Genomic DNA, 23,911 nt, shown 5'->3' with positions numbered 1-23,911 from the left:
AGACTAGTTCAACGCATAATACAAAATGTATATGGGTCTTGTTTTGGCTGTAGATTAACACTTGAAAAAATGTGCATGTTTGTGCAGTTGTTTTGAAAGGAAACAATTTAAGCAAAAGTTTGTGCTGGAGAATATTTCCAGCTTTGGCTTCAAAATTCTACATTAGGGGCCTTTAAGTTTTAAAGAATTCTTATCTTTTTACTTCAAGACATCAATGTGTTGAAATTTCCTTCTTAACATGCAAAGGATTTCATAGTGGTGTATTCTTCTTACTTCATGGCACGGATCTAACTCCTTGACTCATTTTTGTCACCTTTCATGACTAGCATACCATCTTTGGGGTACAGGTTTGTCATCTCTCCTTTGCTCTGCATATCCTTCATTGTGGCCACACCAATTCAATTTCTTGGATTTGAGAAACAATGTTACACCGTAATATCAACATGAAAACAGATTTCTGACTGGAAAGTCTGCACCTTGGTTCATACAGTATCAGGGTTTAGATATATGTGTTATTCAAGTTTTGCTTCCAGACCTTCATCTTGGTCCCATGATGATTTTTTTAAATGTCTGAGAACCAAGACAATGAATTGAACTGGCCTGAATATCTATGTGTCTGTCATCTGGTATCTATTCCAACATCAATACCAGATATATATAATATCTCATTCTGTGACCAGCCATTTAGATATATGATGCAGGCATTGACTATGATTTATTTGTCCTTGTGGGGAATGGTATCATGACACTTTAATCTAATCAAAATGTATCACAAAAACATGTTTGTATGTATCTTGGCTTCTCTGTCAGAACATCATACACAATGAAATTGTAATGCCACCGAAAATCTTACCGTTGAGTCTTTAATCTGATCAAAATGCTTCACCAAAACATGTTTACGTATATTCTAAAGAGTCAGACGTTTCAGAGTATCTACTATCCTTCATCAGTAACTGGGACTATCAGTGACTATCAGTCATCGAAGAAAGATCGTGGATGCTATCTGAAATGTCTGACTTTTTCAGAGAATCTATCCAGTTGCTTGTTGATTTATGTTGTATTACAATGTGATGTAATGTTTACCTGGATGTCAAACATTCATCTAATGGATGCTTGTGTATTTCTTGGCTTTTCTAGGTCAAAACAATACATTAAGTAAACCATTTTTTATGTCCTTAAACCCTGTACCTATAAAATTCTTTAGGCTCAGGGTAGGACCTGAATATCAAGTATACATGTACCTGTACTTGAATAAACTGAATTACTAAGTGGACACCATTTTTGACGAATCAAAGATAGGTGAATCCTGTGTCAGAAAAATTACAATTTTGACAAATCTTACACTTTTTTCACTGTTTATACTTTTTATGAGAGTAGAATATATACATCCTCATAATAAGAAAACAATCTATCACTAAAAACAGTTGGCCACATGTAAAACTTACAGATAACTGACCAAAGTCCAGACCTGTAAGTAAACTGCTGTACCCTCACCTGTATACAGCCCTAGACTCATAAGACTCTGTCAGCTTACCCGTAATTCTTTTTCCCTAGGGACCTGGCAGTGGAGATGTTGCAGCGTTTACCCCACAGTGAGGCGGCACTGGCCAGGTTTTGTATCAGCTGTTCTGGGGGAGCCGCAGAAATCAATGATCTTCACTCAAAGGTATACGTGAACTGTCAGGTCCCCTTTCTAATGGACATGGATTGCTGAGCGACTGTACAGCGACCGAAATTGGATTTCATAATTAGAATTTGATGCACGATGGAAAAGTATGACTTAAAAGACAACAAAACACTCAAATGTAAAAAAAATGTCATTGTCGATGAAACATGTTGAGCTATATGTCACATCTTCAGATGTGAGAGAAGAGATAGTCTGGAGAAGGGAGGTTGCCACAAAGAGTAAAGCTGTGAGGTTCAGGCAAAGAGAGGTTGGGAATAAAAGGGCGTAAACATCCAAATGTATTATTGTCCGACTGGTCAAACTGTAAATGCAGATAAATTCGCGGTGGCTTTATGTTTGCAGTTTTCGTGGCGACCGTTTCACCGCAATACTGTTACGGTAGCAGTATGTGACTATAGCGCTGCCGCAAACTTAAAAACACCGCAAACACTTCATTTTCCCCTTAGTGCAAAATAGAAACCTAGAGAACTTAAGTGCATTTACATTATCAACGAACAATTATAGTTGCTTAAAGTTTTTTCATTCTCGCATTGAAGACCAACACATTGTGTGTGTTTTTCCAGGCTGGGTTCCCTGACATGGAAGAGTGTTACATCAAGGCCCAGGCTCTACAGGAGGAGGAGGGTCAAGAGACAGAGGCCGTCAAGTACTACCTCCTCTCAACATGTCCTGAACAGGGCTTAGAACTGGGCCTGAAAGTTGCCAAGGGTCAGTCATTTTTTTGTCAGACTTCCTGTTTCAGCAAAGTTTTTTTATAAATTAGTAGTTTGTAAAATGTGATGGTAGAGATTGCGGTCTGGCAGAACTGGCAGAGATCCTGATTGGAGTCTCTGTTGACCAATAAGGATGCTAGGAACATGTTAGGGTTGTCTCCTATTTCTAAATCTTAAATTTCAAGTCAAGCAAGTGACTTAAATCCAAGTAGAAAAGTTCTGACTGGCTTTTACGGGAATTTCAAAGACTCTGATTGGGATCTCTATATGTCAGCCTTGTAATAGTGCTTTGATGATAGTTCAAAAGTTTGTGACCTCACCCAGAAACAAGAGGCATGATAGTGTCAGAGTTCTGGTTGACTTTGATACCAAAGAGATTGATGCGATACATATCTGAATGGATATTTCCAAAATTTTGAAGAATTGTGTATTTACCAGCAGCATATTAACCATTTCATGTTTTTAACTAAAAGTAGAGGAAATATTATGTCCATTCTTAGCGTCCAGTCATTTACATTTGACTGTAGCAGTTTTTCAATATTTGAAAACTTGATGATGTGTGATACTAAGATGATTTTCCCTGTTACTTCAGAGAGGATGTTGACCGCTGGCTGGACAGTTCAGGATGTGGCAGAACTGGTGCAGTACATGGGCTGTACCAGGACAGACAAACTGGACAGTCCAAAGTGCACCAGGTAAGGCCACACTCACGTCATCTTATGGACGACATCATCTTAACAACCCAAGAGCCAAGTACACAAAGAAAGGAAAATTTGCAATAATAAAAGATGCCTAAATTCCTCTGTATGACCCCAAAACCGACTTGAGTGCTCTTACAGAAACATTCCTTGGATTTTGTGATTTTACTAGCCACAGTCATGACTGTTAAAAATTAGTTGTACACATTTTGTTTACATTTCTTTGCATCTGTGGGAATTATATGTAGGGATAAGACTTAATTGGTATAAAGGTGATGTGATTTCAGTCAAAGCATTTTTGAAAATGGATGAATGTACAGTACTTTGACATGAGATGGTGTGTTCCTGATGTTTTTCTGTAGCCTTCGCACCGAGCTGCTTACCATCAGTGCCTATGTCGGAGCTCTGCTGGCCGTGAGACGAGGGTACAGCGCTATCGTTCCCGCGCTCTTCCAGCAAACAAGGTCAGCCTACATCTGAGAGCCTGTAACTTTACCACTTGAACTTTGTGATTTATCATTAAATTCTTTTTGTGTTGACAGTTCAACTTTAATTCAGAAATTTTAAAAGATTTAGTTCAAACATTTTCAAGTACCAGAGTTATCAACCTAGGATTGAGGGATCAAGAAACTCTATCTTTTCCTAGAGTAGTATCGAAGAGCATCCTCGCTAGCTAGCTTTATACAATGCTTGCAGCTAGATGTGTAAAGGTTAGGCGTGACAAGTCATTCAGTAATGTAACCAGCTGCCGCCGCACCGTGTACCTGCAAAGCTCATGTGTTATGTCATAGGTCAGTTATACCAGCTTTATAGATACAAATGCAGAGCTAAAACTTCAAATACATCACCATGACATGTACATGTAGTACCATACCTACGTAATTACTGGGCATCACTGACTCTTATGTGTTATTTTGATTTACAGCATGTTTGTGGACAAGGAAAACTCAAACTGGCCATTTAGCAAGGACCAAGTGGAGGAGGAATTAACAGCATGGAAGGCCGAGCAAGTGTTATCCAATGAAAGGTACTTTTCATTCAGCAAACTCTTTGTCTTTGTTTCTACCCCAGTAATGATACAATAAGGGCATGGTGTTTTTTTGTTTTTGTATAACAAGAACCATCTCTGTCCTTGGTGCTGAATAGAGATGTCACAAACAGTTCAAAATCTAATCTTTCAAAGACTATAAGTACAAAATATGTACATATATAAATTATAATAGACCATTGTGAAATGTATTCTCAGAATTATTCTGTCATTTTGTATTATTTTATCATGTAACAGAGTTATTAGGTTTAGTCCAGATCTTTATGTTGCGTAACAAGAAGAAATATTTGGTTCTAAAGCTTGTATCCGTAGTCTCAAGATTTGATCCAAATTGGAGAAGATTGGCAATGCTGTTACAGCTCCTTTCCACTGGAGACAGAAAATTTGACAGGTTGCTCAACAAATTTTATAGACAAAGAATCTTTTCAACTTTTTCTGTCTTTTACATCATACTTTAACTAACATCATGCATCAATCATAAAACCAAGGGACACACAAATCCAATTTTGGTTGCTCAACGTTTGCTCAGGGAATGCTGTCTGGCAGAGAGGGTGCTTTACTGACTCTTCCCTTGTTCCATGCCACACAGGGAGTTAAAGAATGATTCCTCGGAGACAAGCGAGGTCGGCTTGAGAGAAGGGTACCAGAAGGCCCTACAGAGGCTACTGAGGAAGGCTGGAGAGGAAGAACTGGACATCGAGCCAGGGGCTGACCACTGCACCGGCTCCCATCTCCCTAGCCACTCGGATGTACATGTGTCCTTCCTATCCAAGACTAGAATACAGGTATGATTGACTACTGCGGGTTGCTTTGTTGTTTGAAACTCATAAAAGTACCAAAAATGAATGTTTTACTTTATGTATTGATGAAGGTTAGGCATTTAATGTTCAAAGACGATTCCATCTCTACAACTGGATAAGATCTGGAGATTATTTCCGGATGTTCCGAGTGACTTTAATCGCTTCTTTAGCGTCACTAGAAGTTCCTCAGCATCACTCTTATTCTGTGTCATTCAAAATGTCTGGAAGTAATCTCCATGTCTTATCCAGATGTAGATATTGAATTGTTTTCAGATGTTTCCATTTAATCGTCTTGGAATTTGGAATTGCTCAAAATGCATGTTTTATGCAATTATTAGAAACTCCTAAAACTACTCAAAATGCATGAAAGGTAAAGTAGGATGTTCGTCGGAGACTGGAATTCAGCGTCACCAGAACTTCTTCAGCATCACTTATCCAGTTGTGGGGATTGAATCGTTCTTAATTTGAAACGTTTTGCTTTATAGTATATTAGACCTCTTTATTTGAAACTGCTCAAAATGCATGTTTTATGCTTGTTATTCAAAACTATACTACAACAGTTACTGTAGTAAGTATCTAACGACTTCTTACAGGGTCCAGCGTTCTTCCTCGAGGATGGCAAAACTGCCATATCGCTGAACGAGGCTCTGATGTGGGCTAAGGTGAACCCCTTCTCTCCACTGGGCACCACCTCTCGGATCAACCCCTTCTAACGGCCCCCACTCTATAACATCAGCAATAAGTAATATGCAGATGACTCCAAGGATCGGGCCATTAATATTGTTGTGTTGGAGAAAACTTGGCACAGAGATGTTGATTGGTCACTTGGTTAATTTGATCAGGGTTGCAGGTTTTTGGTATAGTCGGTTGGGTAACCTGAAACACGTCAACATCATTTTGTTTCCCTAGGCCTCATCCCCAGCTTTTAACTTACAGATTAATGATTACCAGTGAGAGTAGTTTAAGTTGGAAGAAGTCACCCATAGTGTACTAAAGGTAGAATAGGGCACGGTTTGGTAGGAAGATTAGAACAGTGTAGGATGTGGCAAAGACTATGACAAATGTGCAATTTGTTGGACCAAACAAGGTGACCTCTGCTTGTATTATGTAGAACAATCTTATAAAAGAACATATATATTAGCATTCTATTGATTAAATCATGATACGCAAAATGCAATGTAGACATCCAATGAACAAAGATGGAAAAAGCATACTATGTGTTTAATTGAGTGTACGGTGCAAATCACTGGAGCAAAAATCTAAATATATTTTTGCCAATTTCTGTAAGTGTCAGGAAAGTATTTTGCTTGCATATTCTGGATGTTACACCTTAGTGCAAGTATAAAGAAGCTCTTAGGACACAGGTATGATGCTTGTGTCTGCTCTACAGAACTGCTTTTCTCCCACCGTGACACATTGTACAGAAAATGATTTGACTGTGTCTTCAACATTGAACTTCTGCATTGCAAAGTGTGTAGGGTGTCTGGAAAAAATGGTGTAGTGATCTGCTGGAAACAACGGTACATGGACGGAAAACCTGGTGCCCCATTTGGCACTATTGACACCTTTACTGTTTCTGAGTAAAAAAGCCTGCAACGACTTATTGTATATTGCACAAAGAAAGTAATGATGACTTAATTGGAAACCAAAGAATGCTGCTATTATGCAAAATCGCTGCATTTGATACCACAAGGTGTGCATACTTTGTGTCATGAAGAACAAGGTGTAAAGATGTATTGTAGATAATTGTATGCTAGGGCAGCTTTCAAAGGAATTTGCATAATGCAGTAATGAATATTCAATGAGCAGTATGCAAGAATGTATACACAGTGCAAACTTTAAGATTAGTAATCATGTTATGATAAAGAGCTTTGTATATAGTGAGGTGATGAAGATACTGTGCAAATGCTTCTTAATATCAAAGTCTTCTCTATGCTCATAGTGTAGAAATTACTTGTGTAAGGCAGGTATCTCAAACAGCATCTATGAAATGACCCAAAAGATTGATGTACATATTTCTTAGTTGGGTGTAACATTAGATGTTGTAAAATTTGAATCCAGAGTAGTATTGGACAGATATGTTTGTACTGGTAGGTAGGGAATGCTACCAATTTCAGGCCAGCAATGTTTATTAAAAGACCACTAGTTTTTTCCCTCCTAAGTTCTGATATTAAGTGATACATTTGCTTCTGGTCATGTTACATGTACATGAGGTGTTTTTTCTGTATTATGTAAATTTGATATGGTTTTTAATGAAGTGTGTAAAGCGCGGTGTAAGGCTAGCCGACTATTGTCCACCCATGTCAGCAGTATAATCACATACTGGATGCAACCTGTTGCTTAAGCCCTTTGAGGTATACCTGATTGTACAAGGTCTTGCTGTTGTAGGGCCATGTAGATTGGATTATATAGATGACATCCATGCGTGCATCAATTTTCCTCGCTTTCCTGTAAAATCGAGTAAAAAGGCTTTTGACCAAACTGTAAATCTTACAAAGCAGCTGCAAAATGAGCAAATAAATGCCCTAAACTATAAAAAGAAAATCAGGAAACGTAACATACTTTTGTTGTAGAATGCCAAAAAAGTCAATTCCTACGTCAAAGAAGAAGAATGTAAAAGAACAAAAATTCATCTGTTTCGGTATACCATACTCTGTGTGTTAAGTCATTTGTTCAACCTTCCTGACCACTTAGATTTCATAATGAAGGTAACTGCAACTTTTTTTGCCAAGGTTTTTTATTCCCACCCTCCCATCAGTATTGGGGTTCCCAAAGGATGTCATCCATATGATTGAATCAACATGGCCCAATCAAAGCTTACAGGATTTTTCACAATGTTTAGAATTTACATCTCCATTGTATAACTCTGATTTATTGTGATTTAAGTAGACTGAAATATAGTTTTTGTGTGTGCATATATGTAACGTCTTTCTTTAAGGGCTGCTGCAACCTTAAAATATTGTACAACATTAAAATGGTGACTATTGGAACACAGGTAGGACAATACACTAATAACCCTAAAACTATCATTGTGCAACTTCAATGTCATTCAGTTCTAATTTTTACTACAATAAAGCCTAGAAGTTTTGTATGTTCTGAATATTTTACAATTGTATATCCTTTATTAATGTTAACCTTTAGTACTATACACAGACCCTGATGTGGCTCACTGATGCAACTGTAGTATACAGAAGGTTAACAGTTCTATAAGCCTCTTAATGATTTATACATGCTCTTACATCATGGTATACAACATTATCACACGACGTCATTGCTGTGTCTGCCACCATATTGGTGTCCCTATTTGCATTCCAGTGTGAATCGTAGCTTAAGCGTTTTCAGACATCTAATAATCTTCTGACTCTCTCAAAAAAACACCATTAAAGGTCTACAGCTAAAAAGATAAGAGCGATGCTAAAAGATTTCCTGATGGAACACAAAATGCTGTGTACTTCAGCTACGATTCGTTGGAATGCAAGTAGGGGCACCAACATGGCATGGAAAGTAGTGAAAATGCCCTATTTGCAAGCTCAACGATAAGAGTTAATAGAATTGTCAGACCTCTCGGCTCCACTTGAAATAACCTTTGTGAGATGTTATTAAACCTCTATTGTGACAACATTGAACTTCTCAATGTGCAATCTTAGTGAACGGATAACAGATAAAGTAAAAAATCGAGTACTCTCTGCATCTGTATCTTTGCAAGGACTGATAGCTTTACATATGTTTGTGTCTTAAACAACTTGGGAACTTAATATGCAGGTGCCTGTTGTACAATAAATATTCTATAGTTTGCTCATCTCTAACAGTTGTCTCTTTTCTTTGATTTTCACTATTACAACTACATGTACAACTACTACAAGTACATTTTACTTCTGTCAGTGAGGCTTGGGAGATAGGATATTTACTGTGCATAGATGCTTTACAGTTCAATGTATTATAAACAAGGAAAAACGGGAAATCCCTACGGTCTCAATCCAAAATTTAGTAAGTATGTATACATGGTGTAATGCACAGTCCTCGCGTTCCAAAAGAGACTTCCTACGGCTGACTGAATTACTGCAACATGAGCTCTTCGCAATTGCAAGATCGCATATTTATAAGGTTACACTACTCCAAAGTGGCATCGGCGCTAACAACTACACAAGACGAAGACATTGCTTCAAGCTCGGCAAACTTTAGACGCAAAAAAGGAAGTTCTGGCTAAATGCAAACAGAGGGCCAGGACAGGGAAGAATGGAGGAAGCTGGTGTTGTAAGGGACCATAGTCCCCGACCCTTAAGATGATGAGGTGAAGGTGTGAAGAACAGATTTTGTAAAAGTATCTCACCATAGCATAGGGCTATCATTACTGAATATTGTTTGGATCCTAATAAAGTCAGCGCTGTACTTTGAAAGCCAACTGAGCCACTTGTCAAAAACAATACTATTCGAACACATAAACATTTCCCCTTCCCACATCAAATGTCATGTTAAAGCTGCATGATAGTACTAGTACTATGCACTTTATCTAATACAGTCCAGCTTGCCTCCTCGCTGCCATGATCATCTGCAGCATAATCTGCGCCTTCTCGCTCCCGTCCCACACAGGTGCGAAGTAGTTGGTGCCTGGGATCGGCAGCACCACGGGCCGAACCTGCGCCAGGACCGGGCAGATTGGGATGCTGGGGCGCGGGGTGTCCTCCTCCGGCTGACCGCGGGGAGAAGCGGTCGACTTCTCATCGGCTTCAGCAGCGCCCTGCTTCGGGGAGGTGGTGGCCTTGTCGGTCTCGGCAGCGCCCTGCTTCTGAGGGGTGGTGGAGTTGTTGTCGGCCTCGGCAGCGCCCTGCTTCTGAGGGGTGGTGGCGTTGTTGTTGTCGGCCTGAGCAGCGCCCTGCTTCTGAGGGGTGGTAGCGTTGTTGTCGGTCTTAGAAGTGCCCTTCTGCTTCTGAGAGGTGGAGCATTTCCCGGCCTCGCACTCGGCAGTGTCCTTCTGCTTCGTAGAAGTGGCGCATTTCTTATCACCCTCAGCAGGGGCTGCCTTCTTACGAGTGAGTAGGAAGCAAGGTTTAAGGCCGGCAAAAGACGCCTTCGAGCCGGCCTTTTTGGTGTTGTTGGCCTCACCAGTACTGGGAGACAGTGGAACGTTGGCTTTGACGTTGGTGCCTTTACGACCGTTTAAGTCGCTTCTCCGAGCATTGATCTTCACAGCTTCGGGCGGCTTCCTGTGCAGCGGCACTGTAGGTGGCTTCTTCTCGGATGCAGAGGCCTCACATGTCTGACGTCCAAACGGCGCCTTCAAGGCTGTGGAGAAAAAGAAGTTCGGTTACAGGCGGGTTCTTAGAACATCACTGACTCTCTACTTCACCTATCAGACACGGCGGACAGAAACTACAGCTAGCTCTGATTTTGAGATGCAGGAAACGTGCTCTCACCTTTCGCGACGAAGACAACAACCTTCATCACAAATCGGAAGATTATCTCGAAAAACTGCAGCAATACTCCAAACATCTTATTCACGATTGAAGTCGATGTTACTGTGGAAAATAACCAGCGGACCCAAGAAGATACAAAAGATACGTCTGAATCCATGGCTTATTTTATTCAGAACTGTGAGTACAATTATGACGTCACAAAAAGTAACCAAGAACATTGATGACGTGATTGTGCTAGTGACGTTCAAAGAAAGAGGCGTCACGTGACATTAAAAATGTCTATGACGTGTTACTTCTTTCACTAACGCTACTTCGGGTCTCGGTTCGGAGTTTTTTTTTTTAATTCGAGGCCGACCCGACTCGTTCCCAGAAAGGCAATAGCGCTTTTCCAAACATCCCTTTTCGGCCGATTCAATGTTTCTGATGGATAGGGGTGACTTATCTTCGAACGACAGACGAATTTAATATTTTCTGTGGAAACGTCATTTTTAGTGAAAACCGTCACTAAAAGCAATTTTCATCCCCAAAACTGCTATTTTTAGGGCATTCTTCCAAGGCCGCTGGAAGGAAAACAAAAGTTTTCCTAGGATAATGACTGATATGGAAATAAAGGTCATCATTCTGTCTGTGCAATTAGGAAAAATGAAAAAAATCGTGAGGATACGTTTTCCGCAATCCCGAATGGTGCGAAACCACGCAAAACGCACATAGAACGCACGATTCGGGTAATCAGGCGACAAAGCCGCGTTACCGTCATCGCGCACTAATACCAGGAAGTACCCGCGGACGACCAAAACTCGGAAACCGTAAAACGCTACGAAGATCGGGGTTTTCAGGAAATATAAAAGATAACGCACTGCTATAGCGATAGCCGAAAAATCGGGAGCCAAAACTAACGAAAAAACCTAGGATTTGCGTCTTATCTTCACGCACTATTTAGCTAGGCGGTCAAAACAATTCCGAACCGGAACCTTAAATTAATTTGCATATTCTGTCATAAAAATTTCACCCCAGACTTCAGAAAGATTCCATCTACCATATATCCAAATTTCACTTGGCTGCGATGGTCACTTTTCCCGCAGGACATGCTTAAAGCCGTATAGAAAATACAGCGCTCCCTCGACATTTGCCGCATATTCAAACCCTGACAGAACATTGACGTCACAATCAGAAAGAGCAATGAAAAATGTAAGCTACTATTACAGCGCTTTACGGAAAACATGCAAAACCGGCGGGGAAATCTTCACGGGTCCGCGGCCGACGATATCTATGGCAGTTCCGTCGTTTCTGGGCCTCATACTTAACGCTAGACCTTCTAAAAGCGAATATAAGGATGACGTCACGAAGTGACGTCACGGGAATCACAGGGCAACTGAGTGGGATTGCGTTTTGGTTCGTCGCGCTTGATTGCACCGATGAAAATCGCAGATTTTGACATGAAGTGGTAGCACAGGATTTGCGCTTTCCAAATCAAAGTCGTCCGACGTCGAATTTGTAGAATTGTGCCGTGAATGTCCTCTTAAGAAGCGCAAGGCACACCAAATGTGTGAAATACACCATTCTTTTGCCAGTCAGAACCCATTATCGGTGAAATTGACGGAGAAGGAAGCGGGTAGAGTAATAAACTCTTTATGGGTGCGTGGAGAACCTATCAGACTACTATTTGGCACCAACAAAGCGAAAAAAAGTTAAGGCTTCAAGGAGCAAGGAACTTAACATTCGATTTCCCAGTTTCCTCTTAAATAGCGCTTAATTTACCTACACTTTGCGTACTATCCCTCCTTAGGTAAAAATGCGAAGAGAGTGTACCAAATTTATGCTTACAATCAAATCCAGTGCCTAACTTATATCAATCGCCGCCGTAATCAAAGCGACTGAATGAACAGCGTACACGTGACGGAAGCCTTAATTTGACATTGCACGCTGTGTCGGGGGGGGGGGGGGGGAGATTATGAGGGAGGGGGGCACCAAAGCCCAGATATGAATAGTACTGCCTTTGGAACGGAAAAAAGGCAGAATTATGGAATTTTTTTTCAGAATCTTCAAGCCTTGGATAAAGACGTCAATATGCAATAATATTACGGCACCTATGACGTCATTAATTAAGATTTTATGCCTCTTTAAGGTCTCGGTTCGGAGTTTTTTTTTTTAATTCGAGGCCGACCCGACTCGTTCCCAGAAAGGCAATAGCGCTTTTCCAAACATCCCTTTTCGGCCGATTCAATGTTTCTGATGGATAGGGGTGACTTATCTTCGAACGACAGACGAATTTAATATTTTCTGTGGAAACGTCATTTTTAGTGAAAACCGTCACTAAAAGCAATTTTCATCCCCAAAACTGCTATTTTTAGGGCATTCTTCCAAGGCCGCTGGAAGGAAAACAAAAGTTTTCCTAGGATAATGACTGATATGGAAATAAAGGTCATCATTCTGTCTGTGCAATTAGGAAAAATGAAAAAAATCGTGAGGATACGTTTTCCGCAATCCCGAATGGTGCGAAACCACGCAAAACGCACATAGAACGCACGATTCGGGTAATCAGGCGACAAAGCCGCGTTACCGTCATCGCGCACTAATACCAGGAAGTACCCGCGGACGACCAAAACTCGGAAACCGTAAAACGCTACGAAGATCGGGGTTTTCAGGAAATATAAAAGATAACGCACTGCTATAGCGATAGCCGAAAAATCGGGAGCCAAAACTAACGAAAAAACCTAGGATTTGCGTCTTATCTTCACGCACTATTTAGCTAGGCGGTCAAAACAATTCCGAACCGGAACCTTAAATTAATTTGCATATTCTGTCATAAAAATTTCACCCCAGACTTCAGAAAGATTCCATCTACCATATATCCAAATTTCACTTGGCTGCGATGGTCACTTTTCCCGCAGGACATGCTTAAAGCCGTATAGAAAATACAGCGCTCCCTCGACATTTGCCGCATATTCAAACCCTGACAGAACATTGACGTCACAATCAGAAAGAGCAATGAAAAATGTAAGCTACTATTACAGCGCTTTACGGAAAACATGCAAAACCGGCGGGGAAATCTTCACGGGTCCGCGGCCGACGATATCTATGGCAGTTCCGTCGTTTCTGGGCCTCATACTTAACGCTAGACCTTCTAAAAGCGAATATAAGGATGACGTCACGAAGTGACGTCACGGGAATCACAGGGCAACTGAGTGGGATTGCGTTTTGGTTCGTCGCGCTTGATTGCACCGATGAAAATCGCAGATTTTGACATGAAGTGGTAGCACAGGATTTGCGCTTTCCAAATCAAAGTCGTCCGACGTCGAATTTGTAGAATTGTGCCGTGAATGTCCTCTTAAGAAGCGCAAGGCACACCAAATGTGTGAAATACACCATTCTTTTGCCAGTCAGAACCCATTATCGGTGAAATTGACGGAGAAGGAAGCGGGTAGAGTAATAAACTCTTTATGGGTGCGTGGAGAACCTATCAGACTACTATTTGGCACCAACAAAGCGAAAAAAAGTTAAGGCTTCAAGGAGCAAGGAACTTAACATTCGATTTCCCAGTTTCCTCTTAAATAGCGCTTAATTTACCTACACTTTGCGTACTATCCCTCCTTAGGTAAAAATGCGAAGAGAGTGTACCAAATTTATGCTTACAATCAAATCCAGTGCCTAACTTATATCAATCGCCGCCGTAATCAAAGCGACTGAATGAACAGCGTACACGTGACGGAAGCCTTAATTTGACATTGCACGCTGTGTCGGGGGGGGGGGGGGGGAGATTATGAGGGAGGGGGGCACCAAAGCCCAGATATGAATAGTACTGCCTTTGGAACGGAAAAAAGGCAGAATTATGGAATTTTTTTTCAGAATCTTCAAGCCTTGGATAAAGACGTCAATATGCAATAATATTACGGCACCTATGACGTCATTAATTAAGATTTTATGCCTCTTTAAGGTCTCGGTTCGGAGTTTTTTTTTTTAATTCGAGGCCGACCCGACTCGTTCCCAGAAAGGCAATAGCGCTTTTCCAAACATCCCTTTTCGGCCGATTCAATGTTTCTGATGGATAGGGGTGACTTATCTTCGAACGACAGACGAATTTAATATTTTCTGTGGAAACGTCATTTTTAGTGAAAACCGTCACTAAAAGCAATTTTCATCCCCAAAACTGCTATTTTTAGGGCATTCTTCCAAGGCCGCTGGAAGGAAAACAAAAGTTTTCCTAGGATAATGACTGATATGGAAATAAAGGTCATCATTCTGTCTGTGCAATTAGGAAAAATGAAAAAAATCGTGAGGATACGTTTTCCGCAATCCCGAATGGTGCGAAACCACGCAAAACGCACATAGAACGCACGATTCGGGTAATCAGGCGACAAAGCCGCGTTACCGTCATCGCGCACTAATACCAGGAAGTACCCGCGGACGACCAAAACTCGGAAACCGTAAAACGCTACGAAGATCGGGGTTTTCAGGAAATATAAAAGATAACGCACTGCTATAGCGATAGCCGAAAAATCGGGAGCCAAAACTAACGAAAAAACCTAGGATTTGCGTCTTATCTTCACGCACTATTTAGCTAGGCGGTCAAAACAATTCCGAACCGGAACCTTAATTTGCATATTCTGTCATAAAAATTTCACCCCAGACTTCAGAAAGATTCCATCTACCATATATCCAAATTTCACTTGGCTGCGATGGTCACTTTTCCCGCAGGACATGCTTAAAGCCGTATAGAAAATACAGCGCTCCCTCGACATTTGCCGCATATTCAAACCCTGACAGAACATTGACGTCACAATCAGAAAGAGCAATGAAAAATGTAAGCTACTATTACAGCGCTTTACGGAAAACATGCAAAACCGGCGGGGAAATCTTCACGGGTCCGCGGCCGACGATATCTATGGCAGTTCCGTCGTTTCTGGGCCTCATACTTAACGCTAGACCTTCTAAAAGCGAATATAAGGATGACGTCACGAAGTGACGTCACGGGAATCACAGGGCAACTGAGTGGGATTGCGTTTTGGTTCGTCGCGCTTGATTGCACCGATGAAAATCGCAGATTTTGACATGAAGTGGTAGCACAGGATTTGCGCTTTCCAAATCAAAGTCGTCCGACGTCGAATTTGTAGAATTGTGCCGTGAATGTCCTCTTAAGAAGCGCAAGGCACACCAAATGTGTGAAATACACCATTCTTTTGCCAGTCAGAACCCATTATCGGTGAAATTGACGGAGAAGGAAGCGGGTAGAGTAATAAACTCTTTATGGGTGCGTGGAGAACCTATCAGACTACTATTTGGCACCAACAAAGCGAAAAAAAGTTAAGGCTTCAAGGAGCAAGGAACTTAACATTCGATTTCCCAGTTTCCTCTTAAATAGCGCTTAATTTACCTACACTTTGCGTACTATCCCTCCTTAGGTAAAAATGCGAAGAGAGTGTACCAAATTTATGCTTACAATCAAATCCAGTGCCTAACTTATATCAATCGCCGCCGTAATCAAAGCGACTGAATGAACAGCGTACACGTGACGGAAGCCTTAATTTGACATTGCACGCTGTGTCGGGGGGGGGGGGGGGGGAGATTATGAGGGAGGGGGGCACCAAAGCCCAGATATGAATAGTACTGCCTTTGGAACGGAAAAAAGGCAGAATTATGGAATTTTTTTTCAGAATCTTCAAGCCTTGGATAAAGACGTCAATATGCAATAATATTACGGCACCTATGACGTCATTAATTAAGATTTTATGCCTCTTTAAGGTCTCGGTTCGGAGTTTTTTTTTTTAATTCGAGGCCGACCCGACTCGTTCCCAGAAAGGCAATAGCGCTTTTCCAAACATCCCTTTTCGGCCGATTCAATGTTTCTGATGGATAGGGGTGACTTATCTTCGAACGACAGACGAATTTAATATTTTCTGTGGAAACGTCATTTTTAGTGAAAACCGTCACTAAAAGCAATTTTCATCCCCAAAACTGCTATTTTTAGGGCATTCTTCCAAGGCCGCTGGAAGGAAAACAAAAGTTTTCCTAGGATAATGACTGATATGGAAATAAAGGTCATCATTCTGTCTGTGCAATTAGGAAAAATGAAAAAAATCGTGAGGATACGTTTTCCGCAATCCCGAATGGTGCGAAACCACGCAAAACGCACATAGAACGCACGATTCGGGTAATCAGGCGACAAAGCCGCGTTACCGTCATCGCGCACTAATACCAGGAAGTACCCGCGGACGACCAAAACTCGGAAACCGTAAAACGCTACGAAGATCGGGGTTTTCAGGAAATATAAAAGATAACGCACTGCTATAGCGATAGCCGAAAAATCGGGAGCCAAAACTAACGAAAAAACCTAGGATTTGCGTCTTATCTTCACGCACTATTTAGCTAGGCGGTCAAAACAATTCCGAACCGGAACCTTAAATTAATTTGCATATTCTGTCATAAAAATTTCACCCCAGACTTCAGAAAGATTCCATCTACCATATATCCAAATTTCACTTGGCTGCGATGGTCACTTTTCCCGCAGGACATGCTTAAAGCCGTATAGAAAATACAGCGCTCCCTCGACATTTGCCGCATATTCAAACCCTGACAGAACATTGACGTCACAATCAGAAAGAGCAATGAAAAATGTAAGCTACTATTACAGCGCTTTACGGAAAACATGCAAAACCGGCGGGGAAATCTTCACGGGTCCGCGGCCGACGATATCTATGGCAGTTCCGTCGTTTCTGGGCCTCATACTTAACGCTAGACCTTCTAAAAGCGAATATAAGGATGACGTCACGAAGTGACGTCACGGGAATCACAGGGCAACTGAGTGGGATTGCGTTTTGGTTCGTCGCGCTTGATTGCACCGATGAAAATCGCAGATTTTGACATGAAGTGGTAGCACAGGATTTGCGCTTTCCAAATCAAAGTCGTCCGACGTCGAATTTGTAGAATTGTGCCGTGAATGTCCTCTTAAGAAGCGCAAGGCACACCAAATGTGTGAAATACACCATTCTTTTGCCAGTCAGAACCCATTATCGGTGAAATTGACGGAGAAGGAAGCGGGTAGAGTAATAAACTCTTTATGGGTGCGTGGAGAACCTATCAGACTACTATTTGGCACCAACAAAGCGAAAAAAAGTTAAGGCTTCAAGGAGCAAGGAACTTAACATTCGATTTCCCAGTTTCCTCTTAAATAGCGCTTAATTTACCTACACTTTGCGTACTATCCCTCCTTAGGTAAAAATGCGAAGAGAGTGTACCAAATTTATGCTTACAATCAAATCCAGTGCCTAACTTATATCAATCGCCGCCGTAATCAAAGCGACTGAATGAACAGCGTACACGTGACGGAAGCCTTAATTTGACATTGCACGCTGTGTCGGGGGGGGGGGGGGGGGGAGATTATGAGGGAGGGGGGCACCAAAGCCCAGATATGAATAGTACTGCCTTTGGAACGGAAAAAAGGCAGAATTATGGAATTTTTTTTCAGAATCTTCAAGCCTTGGATAAAGACGTCAATATGCAATAATATTACGGCACCTATGACGTCATTAATTAAGATTTTATGCCTCTTTAAGGTCTCGGTTCGGAGTTTTTTTTTTTAATTCGAGGCCGACCCGACTCGTTCCCAGAAAGGCAATAGCGCTTTTCCAAACATCCCTTTTCGGCCGATTCAATGTTTCTGATGGATAGGGGTGACTTATCTTCGAACGACAGACGAATTTAATATTTTCTGTGGAAACGTCATTTTTAGTGAAAACCGTCACTAAAAGCAATTTTCATCCCCAAAACTGCTATTTTTAGGGCATTCTTCCAAGGCCGCTGGAAGGAAAACAAAAGTTTTCCTAGGATAATGACTGATATGGAAATAAAGGTCATCATTCTGTCTGTGCAATTAGGAAAAATGAAAAAAATCGTGAGGATACGTTTTCCGCAATCCCGAATGGTGCGAAACCACGCAAAACGCACATAGAACGCACGATTCGGGTAATCAGGCGACAAAGCCGCGTTACCGTCATCGCGCACTAATACCAGGAAGTACCCGCGGACGACCAAAACTCGGAAACCGTAAAACGCTACGAAGATCGGGGTTTTCAGGAAATATAAAAGATAACGCACTGCTATAGCGATAGCCGAAAAATCGGGAGCCAAAACTAACGAAAAAACCTAGGATTTGCGTCTTATCTTCACGCACTATTTAGCTAGGCGGTCAAAACAATTCCGAACCGGAACCTTAAATTAATTTGCATATTCTGTCATAAAAATTTCACCCCAGACTTCAGAAAGATTCCATCTACCATATATCCAAATTTCACTTGGCTGCGATGGTCACTTTTCCCGCAGGACATGCTTAAAGCCGTATAGAAAATACAGCGCTCCCTCGACATTTGCCGCATATTCAAACCCTGACAGAACATTGACGTCACAATCAGAAAGAGCAATGAAAAATGTAAGCTACTATTACAGCGCTTTACGGAAAACATGCAAAACCGGCGGGGAAATCTTCACGGGTCCGCGGCCGACGATATCTATGGCAGTTCCGTCGTTTCTGGGCCTCATACTTAACGCTAGACCTTCTAAAAGCGAATATAAGGATGACGTCACGAAGTGACGTCACGGGAATCACAGGGCAACTGAGTGGGATTGCGTTTTGGTTCGTCGCGCTTGATTGCACCGATGAAAATCGCAGATTTTGACATGAAGTGGTAGCACAGGATTTGCGCTTTCCAAATCAAAGTCGTCCGACGTCGAATTTGTAGAATTGTGCCGTGAATGTCCTCTTAAGAAGCGCAAGGCACACCAAATGTGTGAAATACACCATTCTTTTGCCAGTCAGAACCCATTATCGGTGAAATTGACGGAGAAGGAAGCGGGTAGAGTAATAAACTCTTTATGGGTGCGTGGAGAACCTATCAGACTACTATTTGGCACCAACAAAGCGAAAAAAAGTTAAGGCTTCAAGGAGCAAGGAACTTAACATTCGATTTCCCAGTTTCCTCTTAAATAGCGCTTAATTTACCTACACTTTGCGTACTATCCCTCCTTAGGTAAAAATGCGAAGAGAGTGTACCAAATTTATGCTTACAATCAAATCCAGTGCCTAACTTATATCAATCGCCGCCGTAATCAAAGCGACTGAATGAACAGCGTACACGTGACGGAAGCCTTAATTTGACATTGCACGCTGTGTCGGGGGGGGGGGGGGGGGGAGATTATGAGGGAGGGGGGCACCAAAGCCCAGATATGAATAGTACTGCCTTTGGAACGGAAAAAAGGCAGAATTATGGAATTTTTTTTCAGAATCTTCAAGCCTTGGATAAAGACGTCAATATGCAATAATATTACGGCACCTATGACGTCATTAATTAAGATTTTATGCCTCTTTAAGGTCTCGGTTCGGAGTTTTTTTTTTTAATTCGAGGCCGACCCGACTCGTTCCCAGAAAGGCAATAGCGCTTTTCCAAACATCCCTTTTCGGCCGATTCAATGTTTCTGATGGATAGGGGTGACTTATCTTCGAACGACAGACGAATTTAATATTTTCTGTGGAAACGTCATTTTTAGTGAAAACCGTCACTAAAAGCAATTTTCATCCCCAAAACTGCTATTTTTAGGGCATTCTTCCAAGGCCGCTGGAAGGAAAACAAAAGTTTTCCTAGGATAATGACTGATATGGAAATAAAGGTCATCATTCTGTCTGTGCAATTAGGAAAAATGAAAAAAATCGTGAGGATACGTTTTCCGCAATCCCGAATGGTGCGAAACCACGCAAAACGCACATAGAACGCACGATTCGGGTAATCAGGCGACAAAGCCGCGTTACCGTCATCGCGCACTAATACCAGGAAGTACCCGCGGACGACCAAAACTCGGAAACCGTAAAACGCTACGAAGATCGGGGTTTTCAGGAAATATAAAAGATAACGCACTGCTATAGCGATAGCCGAAAAATCGGGAGCCAAAACTAACGAAAAAACCTAGGATTTGCGTCTTATCTTCACGCACTATTTAGCTAGGCGGTCAAAACAATTCCGAACCGGAACCTTAAATTAATTTGCATATTCTGTCATAAAAATTTCACCCCAGACTTCAGAAAGATTCCATCTACCATATATCCAAATTTCACTTGGCTGCGATGGTCACTTTTCCCGCAGGACATGCTTAAAGCCGTATAGAAAATACAGCGCTCCCTCGACATTTGCCGCATATTCAAACCCTGACAGAACATTGACGTCACAATCAGAAAGAGCAATGAAAAATGTAAGCTACTATTACAGCGCTTTACGGAAAACATGCAAAACCGGCGGGGAAATCTTCACGGGTCCGCGGCCGACGATATCTATGGCAGTTCCGTCGTTTCTGGGCCTCATACTTAACGCTAGACCTTCTAAAAGCGAATATAAGGATGACGTCACGAAGTGACGTCACGGGAATCACAGGGCAACTGAGTGGGATTGCGTTTTGGTTCGTCGCGCTTGATTGCACCGATGAAAATCGCAGATTTTGACATGAAGTGGTAGCACAGGATTTGCGCTTTCCAAATCAAAGTCGTCCGACGTCGAATTTGTAGAATTGTGCCGTGAATGTCCTCTTAAGAAGCGCAAGGCACACCAAATGTGTGAAATACACCATTCTTTTGCCAGTCAGAACCCATTATCGGTGAAATTGACGGAGAAGGAAGCGGGTAGAGTAATAAACTCTTTATGGGTGCGTGGAGAACCTATCAGACTACTATTTGGCACCAACAAAGCGAAAAAAAGTTAAGGCTTCAAGGAGCAAGGAACTTAACATTCGATTTCCCAGTTTCCTCTTAAATAGCGCTTAATTTACCTACACTTTGCGTACTATCCCTCCTTAGGTAAAAATGCGAAGAGAGTGTACCAAATTTATGCTTACAATCAAATCCAGTGCCTAACTTATATCAATCGCCGCCGTAATCAAAGCGACTGAATGAACAGCGTACACGTGACGGAAGCCTTAATTTGACATTGCACGCTGTGTCGGGGGGGGGGGGGGGGAGATTATGAGGGAGGGGGGCACCAAAGCCCAGATATGAATAGTACTGCCTTTGGAACGGAAAAAAGGCAGAATTATGGAATTTTTTTTCAGAATCTTCAAGCCTTGGATAAAGACGTCAATATGCAATAATATTACGGCACCTATGACGTCATTAATTAAGATTTTATGCCTCTTTAAGGTCTCGGTTCGGAGTTTTTTTTTTTAATTCGAGGCCGACCCGACTCGTTCCCAGAAAGGCAATAGCGCTTTTCCAAACATCCCTTTTCGGCCGATTCAATGTTTCTGATGGATAGGGGTGACTTATCTTCGAACGACAGACGAATTTAATATTTTCTGTGGAAACGTCATTTTTAGTGAAAACCGTCACTAAAAGCAATTTTCATCCCCAAAACTGCTATTTTTAGGGCATTCTTCCAAGGCCGCTGGAAGGAAAACAAAAGTTTTCCTAGGATAATGACTGATATGGAAATAAAGGTCATCATTCTGTCTGTGCAATTAGGAAAAATGAAAAAAATCGTGAGGATACGTTTTCCGCAATCCCGAATGGTGCGAAACCACGCAAAACGCACATAGAACGCACGATTCGGGTAATCAGGCGACAAAGCCGCGTTACCGTCATCGCGCACTAATACCAGGAAGTACCCGCGGACGACCAAAACTCGGAAACCGTAAAACGCTACGAAGATCGGGGTTTTCAGGAAATATAAAAGATAACGCACTGCTATAGCGATAGCCGAAAAATCGGGAGCCAAAACTAACGAAAAAACCTAGGATTTGCGTCTTATCTTCACGCACTATTTAGCTAGGCGGTCAAAACAATTCCGAACCGGAACCTTAAATTAATTTGCATATTCTGTCATAAAAATTTCACCCCAGACTTCAGAAAGATTCCATCTACCATATATCCAAATTTCACTTGGCTGCGATGGTCACTTTTCCCGCAGGACATGCTTAAAGCCGTATAGAAAATACAGCGCTCCCTCGACATTTGCCGCATATTCAAACCCTGACAGAACATTGACGTCACAATCAGAAAGAGCAATGAAAAATGTAAGCTACTATTACAGCGCTTTACGGAAAACATGCAAAACCGGCGGGGAAATCTTCACGGGTCCGCGGCCGACGATATCTATGGCAGTTCCGTCGTTTCTGGGCCTCATACTTAACGCTAGACCTTCTAAAAGCGAATATAAGGATGACGTCACGAAGTGACGTCACGGGAATCACAGGGCAACTGAGTGGGATTGCGTTTTGGTTCGTCGCGCTTGATTGCACCGATGAAAATCGCAGATTTTGACATGAAGTGGTAGCACAGGATTTGCGCTTTCCAAATCAAAGTCGTCCGACGTCGAATTTGTAGAATTGTGCCGTGAATGTCCTCTTAAGAAGCGCAAGGCACACCAAATGTGTGAAATACACCATTCTTTTGCCAGTCAGAACCCATTATCGGTGAAATTGACGGAGAAGGAAGCGGGTAGAGTAATAAACTCTTTATGGGTGCGTGGAGAACCTATCAGACTACTATTTGGCACCAACAAAGCGAAAAAAAGTTAAGGCTTCAAGGAGCAAGGAACTTAACATTCGATTTCCCAGTTTCCTCTTAAATAGCGCTTAATTTACCTACACTTTGCGTACTATCCCTCCTTAGGTAAAAATGCGAAGAGAGTGTACCAAATTTATGCTTACAATCAAATCCAGTGCCTAACTTATATCAATCGCCGCCGTAATCAAAGCGACTGAATGAACAGCGTACACGTGACGGAAGCCTTAATTTGACATTGCACGCTGTGTCGGGGGGGGGGGGGGGAGATTATGAGGGAGGGGGGCACCAAAGCCCAGATATGAATAGTACTGCCTTTGGAACGGAAAAAAGGCAGAATTATGGAATTTTTTTTCAGAATCTTCAAGCCTTGGATAAAGACGTCAATATGCAATAATATTACGGCACCTATGACGTCATTAATTAAGATTTTATGCCTCTTTAAGGTCTCGGTTCGGAGTTTTTTTTTTTAATTCGAGGCCGACCCGACTCGTTCCCAGAAAGGCAATAGCGCTTTTCCAAACATCCCTTTTCGGCCGATTCAATGTTTCTGATGGATAGGGGTGACTTATCTTCGAACGACAGACGAATTTAATATTTTCTGTGGAAACGTCATTTTTAGTGAAAACCGTCACTAAAAGCAATTTTCATCCCCAAAACTGCTATTTTTAGGGCATTCTTCCAAGGCCGCTGGAAGGAAAACAAAAGTTTTCCTAGGATAATGACTGATATGGAAATAAAGGTCATCATTCTGTCTGTGCAATTAGGAAAAATGAAAAAAATCGTGAGGATACGTTTTCCGCAATCCCGAATGGTGCGAAACCACGCAAAACGCACATAGAACGCACGATTCGGGTAATCAGGCGACAAAGCCGCGTTACCGTCATCGCGCACTAATACCAGGAAGTACCCGCGGACGACCAAAACTCGGAAACCGTAAAACGCTACGAAGATCGGGGTTTTCAGGAAATATAAAAGATAACGCACTGCTATAGCGATAGCCGAAAAATCGGGAGCCA

The 23,911-nt window shown here is 41.8% G+C and overlaps 2 protein-coding genes across 6 annotated transcripts in view; one reads left to right on the top strand and one right to left on the bottom strand.

Annotated features, from left to right (window-relative positions):
• The window catches only part of LOC136436467 (WD repeat-containing protein 17-like), a 53,711-nt gene extending 44,959 nt beyond the window's left edge, over positions 1 to 8,752 (top strand). For 3 of the 5 annotated variants that reach the window (XM_066430465.1, XM_066430462.1, XM_066430463.1), the window contains 8 exons: positions 327 to 347; positions 1,555 to 1,666; positions 2,251 to 2,395; positions 2,993 to 3,095; positions 3,461 to 3,562; positions 4,024 to 4,125; positions 4,736 to 4,931; positions 5,540 to 8,752. In XM_066430465.1, the coding sequence (XP_066286562.1) occupies positions 327 to 347; positions 1,555 to 1,666; positions 2,251 to 2,395; positions 2,993 to 3,095; positions 3,461 to 3,562; positions 4,024 to 4,125; positions 4,736 to 4,931; positions 5,540 to 5,659 (901 nt within the window). In that variant the 3' untranslated portion in view covers positions 5,660 to 8,752. The remainder of the gene's footprint in view (positions 1 to 326; positions 348 to 1,554; positions 1,667 to 2,250; positions 2,396 to 2,992; positions 3,096 to 3,460; positions 3,563 to 4,023; positions 4,126 to 4,735; positions 4,932 to 5,539) is intronic. The other 2 variants (XM_066430467.1, XM_066430464.1) reach the window with 1 other exon arrangement.
• On the bottom strand, positions 7,691 to 10,613 carry LOC136436468 (nucleolar protein dao-5-like). The gene is made up of 2 exons (XM_066430468.1): positions 10,361 to 10,613; positions 7,691 to 10,229 (listed from the first exon to the last, which is right to left on the bottom strand). The coding sequence occupies exons 1-2, from the start codon at positions 10,515 to 10,517 to the stop codon at positions 9,457 to 9,459; spliced, it is 930 nt and encodes a 309-aa protein (XP_066286565.1). The 5' UTR covers positions 10,518 to 10,613; the 3' UTR covers positions 7,691 to 9,456.
• Positions 10,614 to 23,911: the final 13,298 nt, after the last annotated feature.

This window comes from Branchiostoma lanceolatum, chromosome 6 (genome assembly GCF_035083965.1).
Source record: "Branchiostoma lanceolatum isolate klBraLanc5 chromosome 6, klBraLanc5.hap2, whole genome shotgun sequence".
Lineage (NCBI taxonomy): Eukaryota > Metazoa > Chordata > Leptocardii > Amphioxiformes > Branchiostomatidae > Branchiostoma > Branchiostoma lanceolatum.
Note: the sequence above shows the minus strand (reverse complement) of the source record. Positions and strands in the feature narration are given on the sequence as shown.

Coding starts and splice junctions, on each gene's coding strand:
- LOC136436468 (XM_066430468.1), bottom strand. CDS start 10,517: ATGGATTCAGACGTATCTTTTGTATCTTCTTGGGTCCGCTGGTTATTT. Junction 10,230..10,360: donor TGTTGTCTTCGTCGCGAAAG/GTGAGAGCACGT, acceptor TTTTCTCCACAG/CCTTGAAGGCGCCGTTTGGA.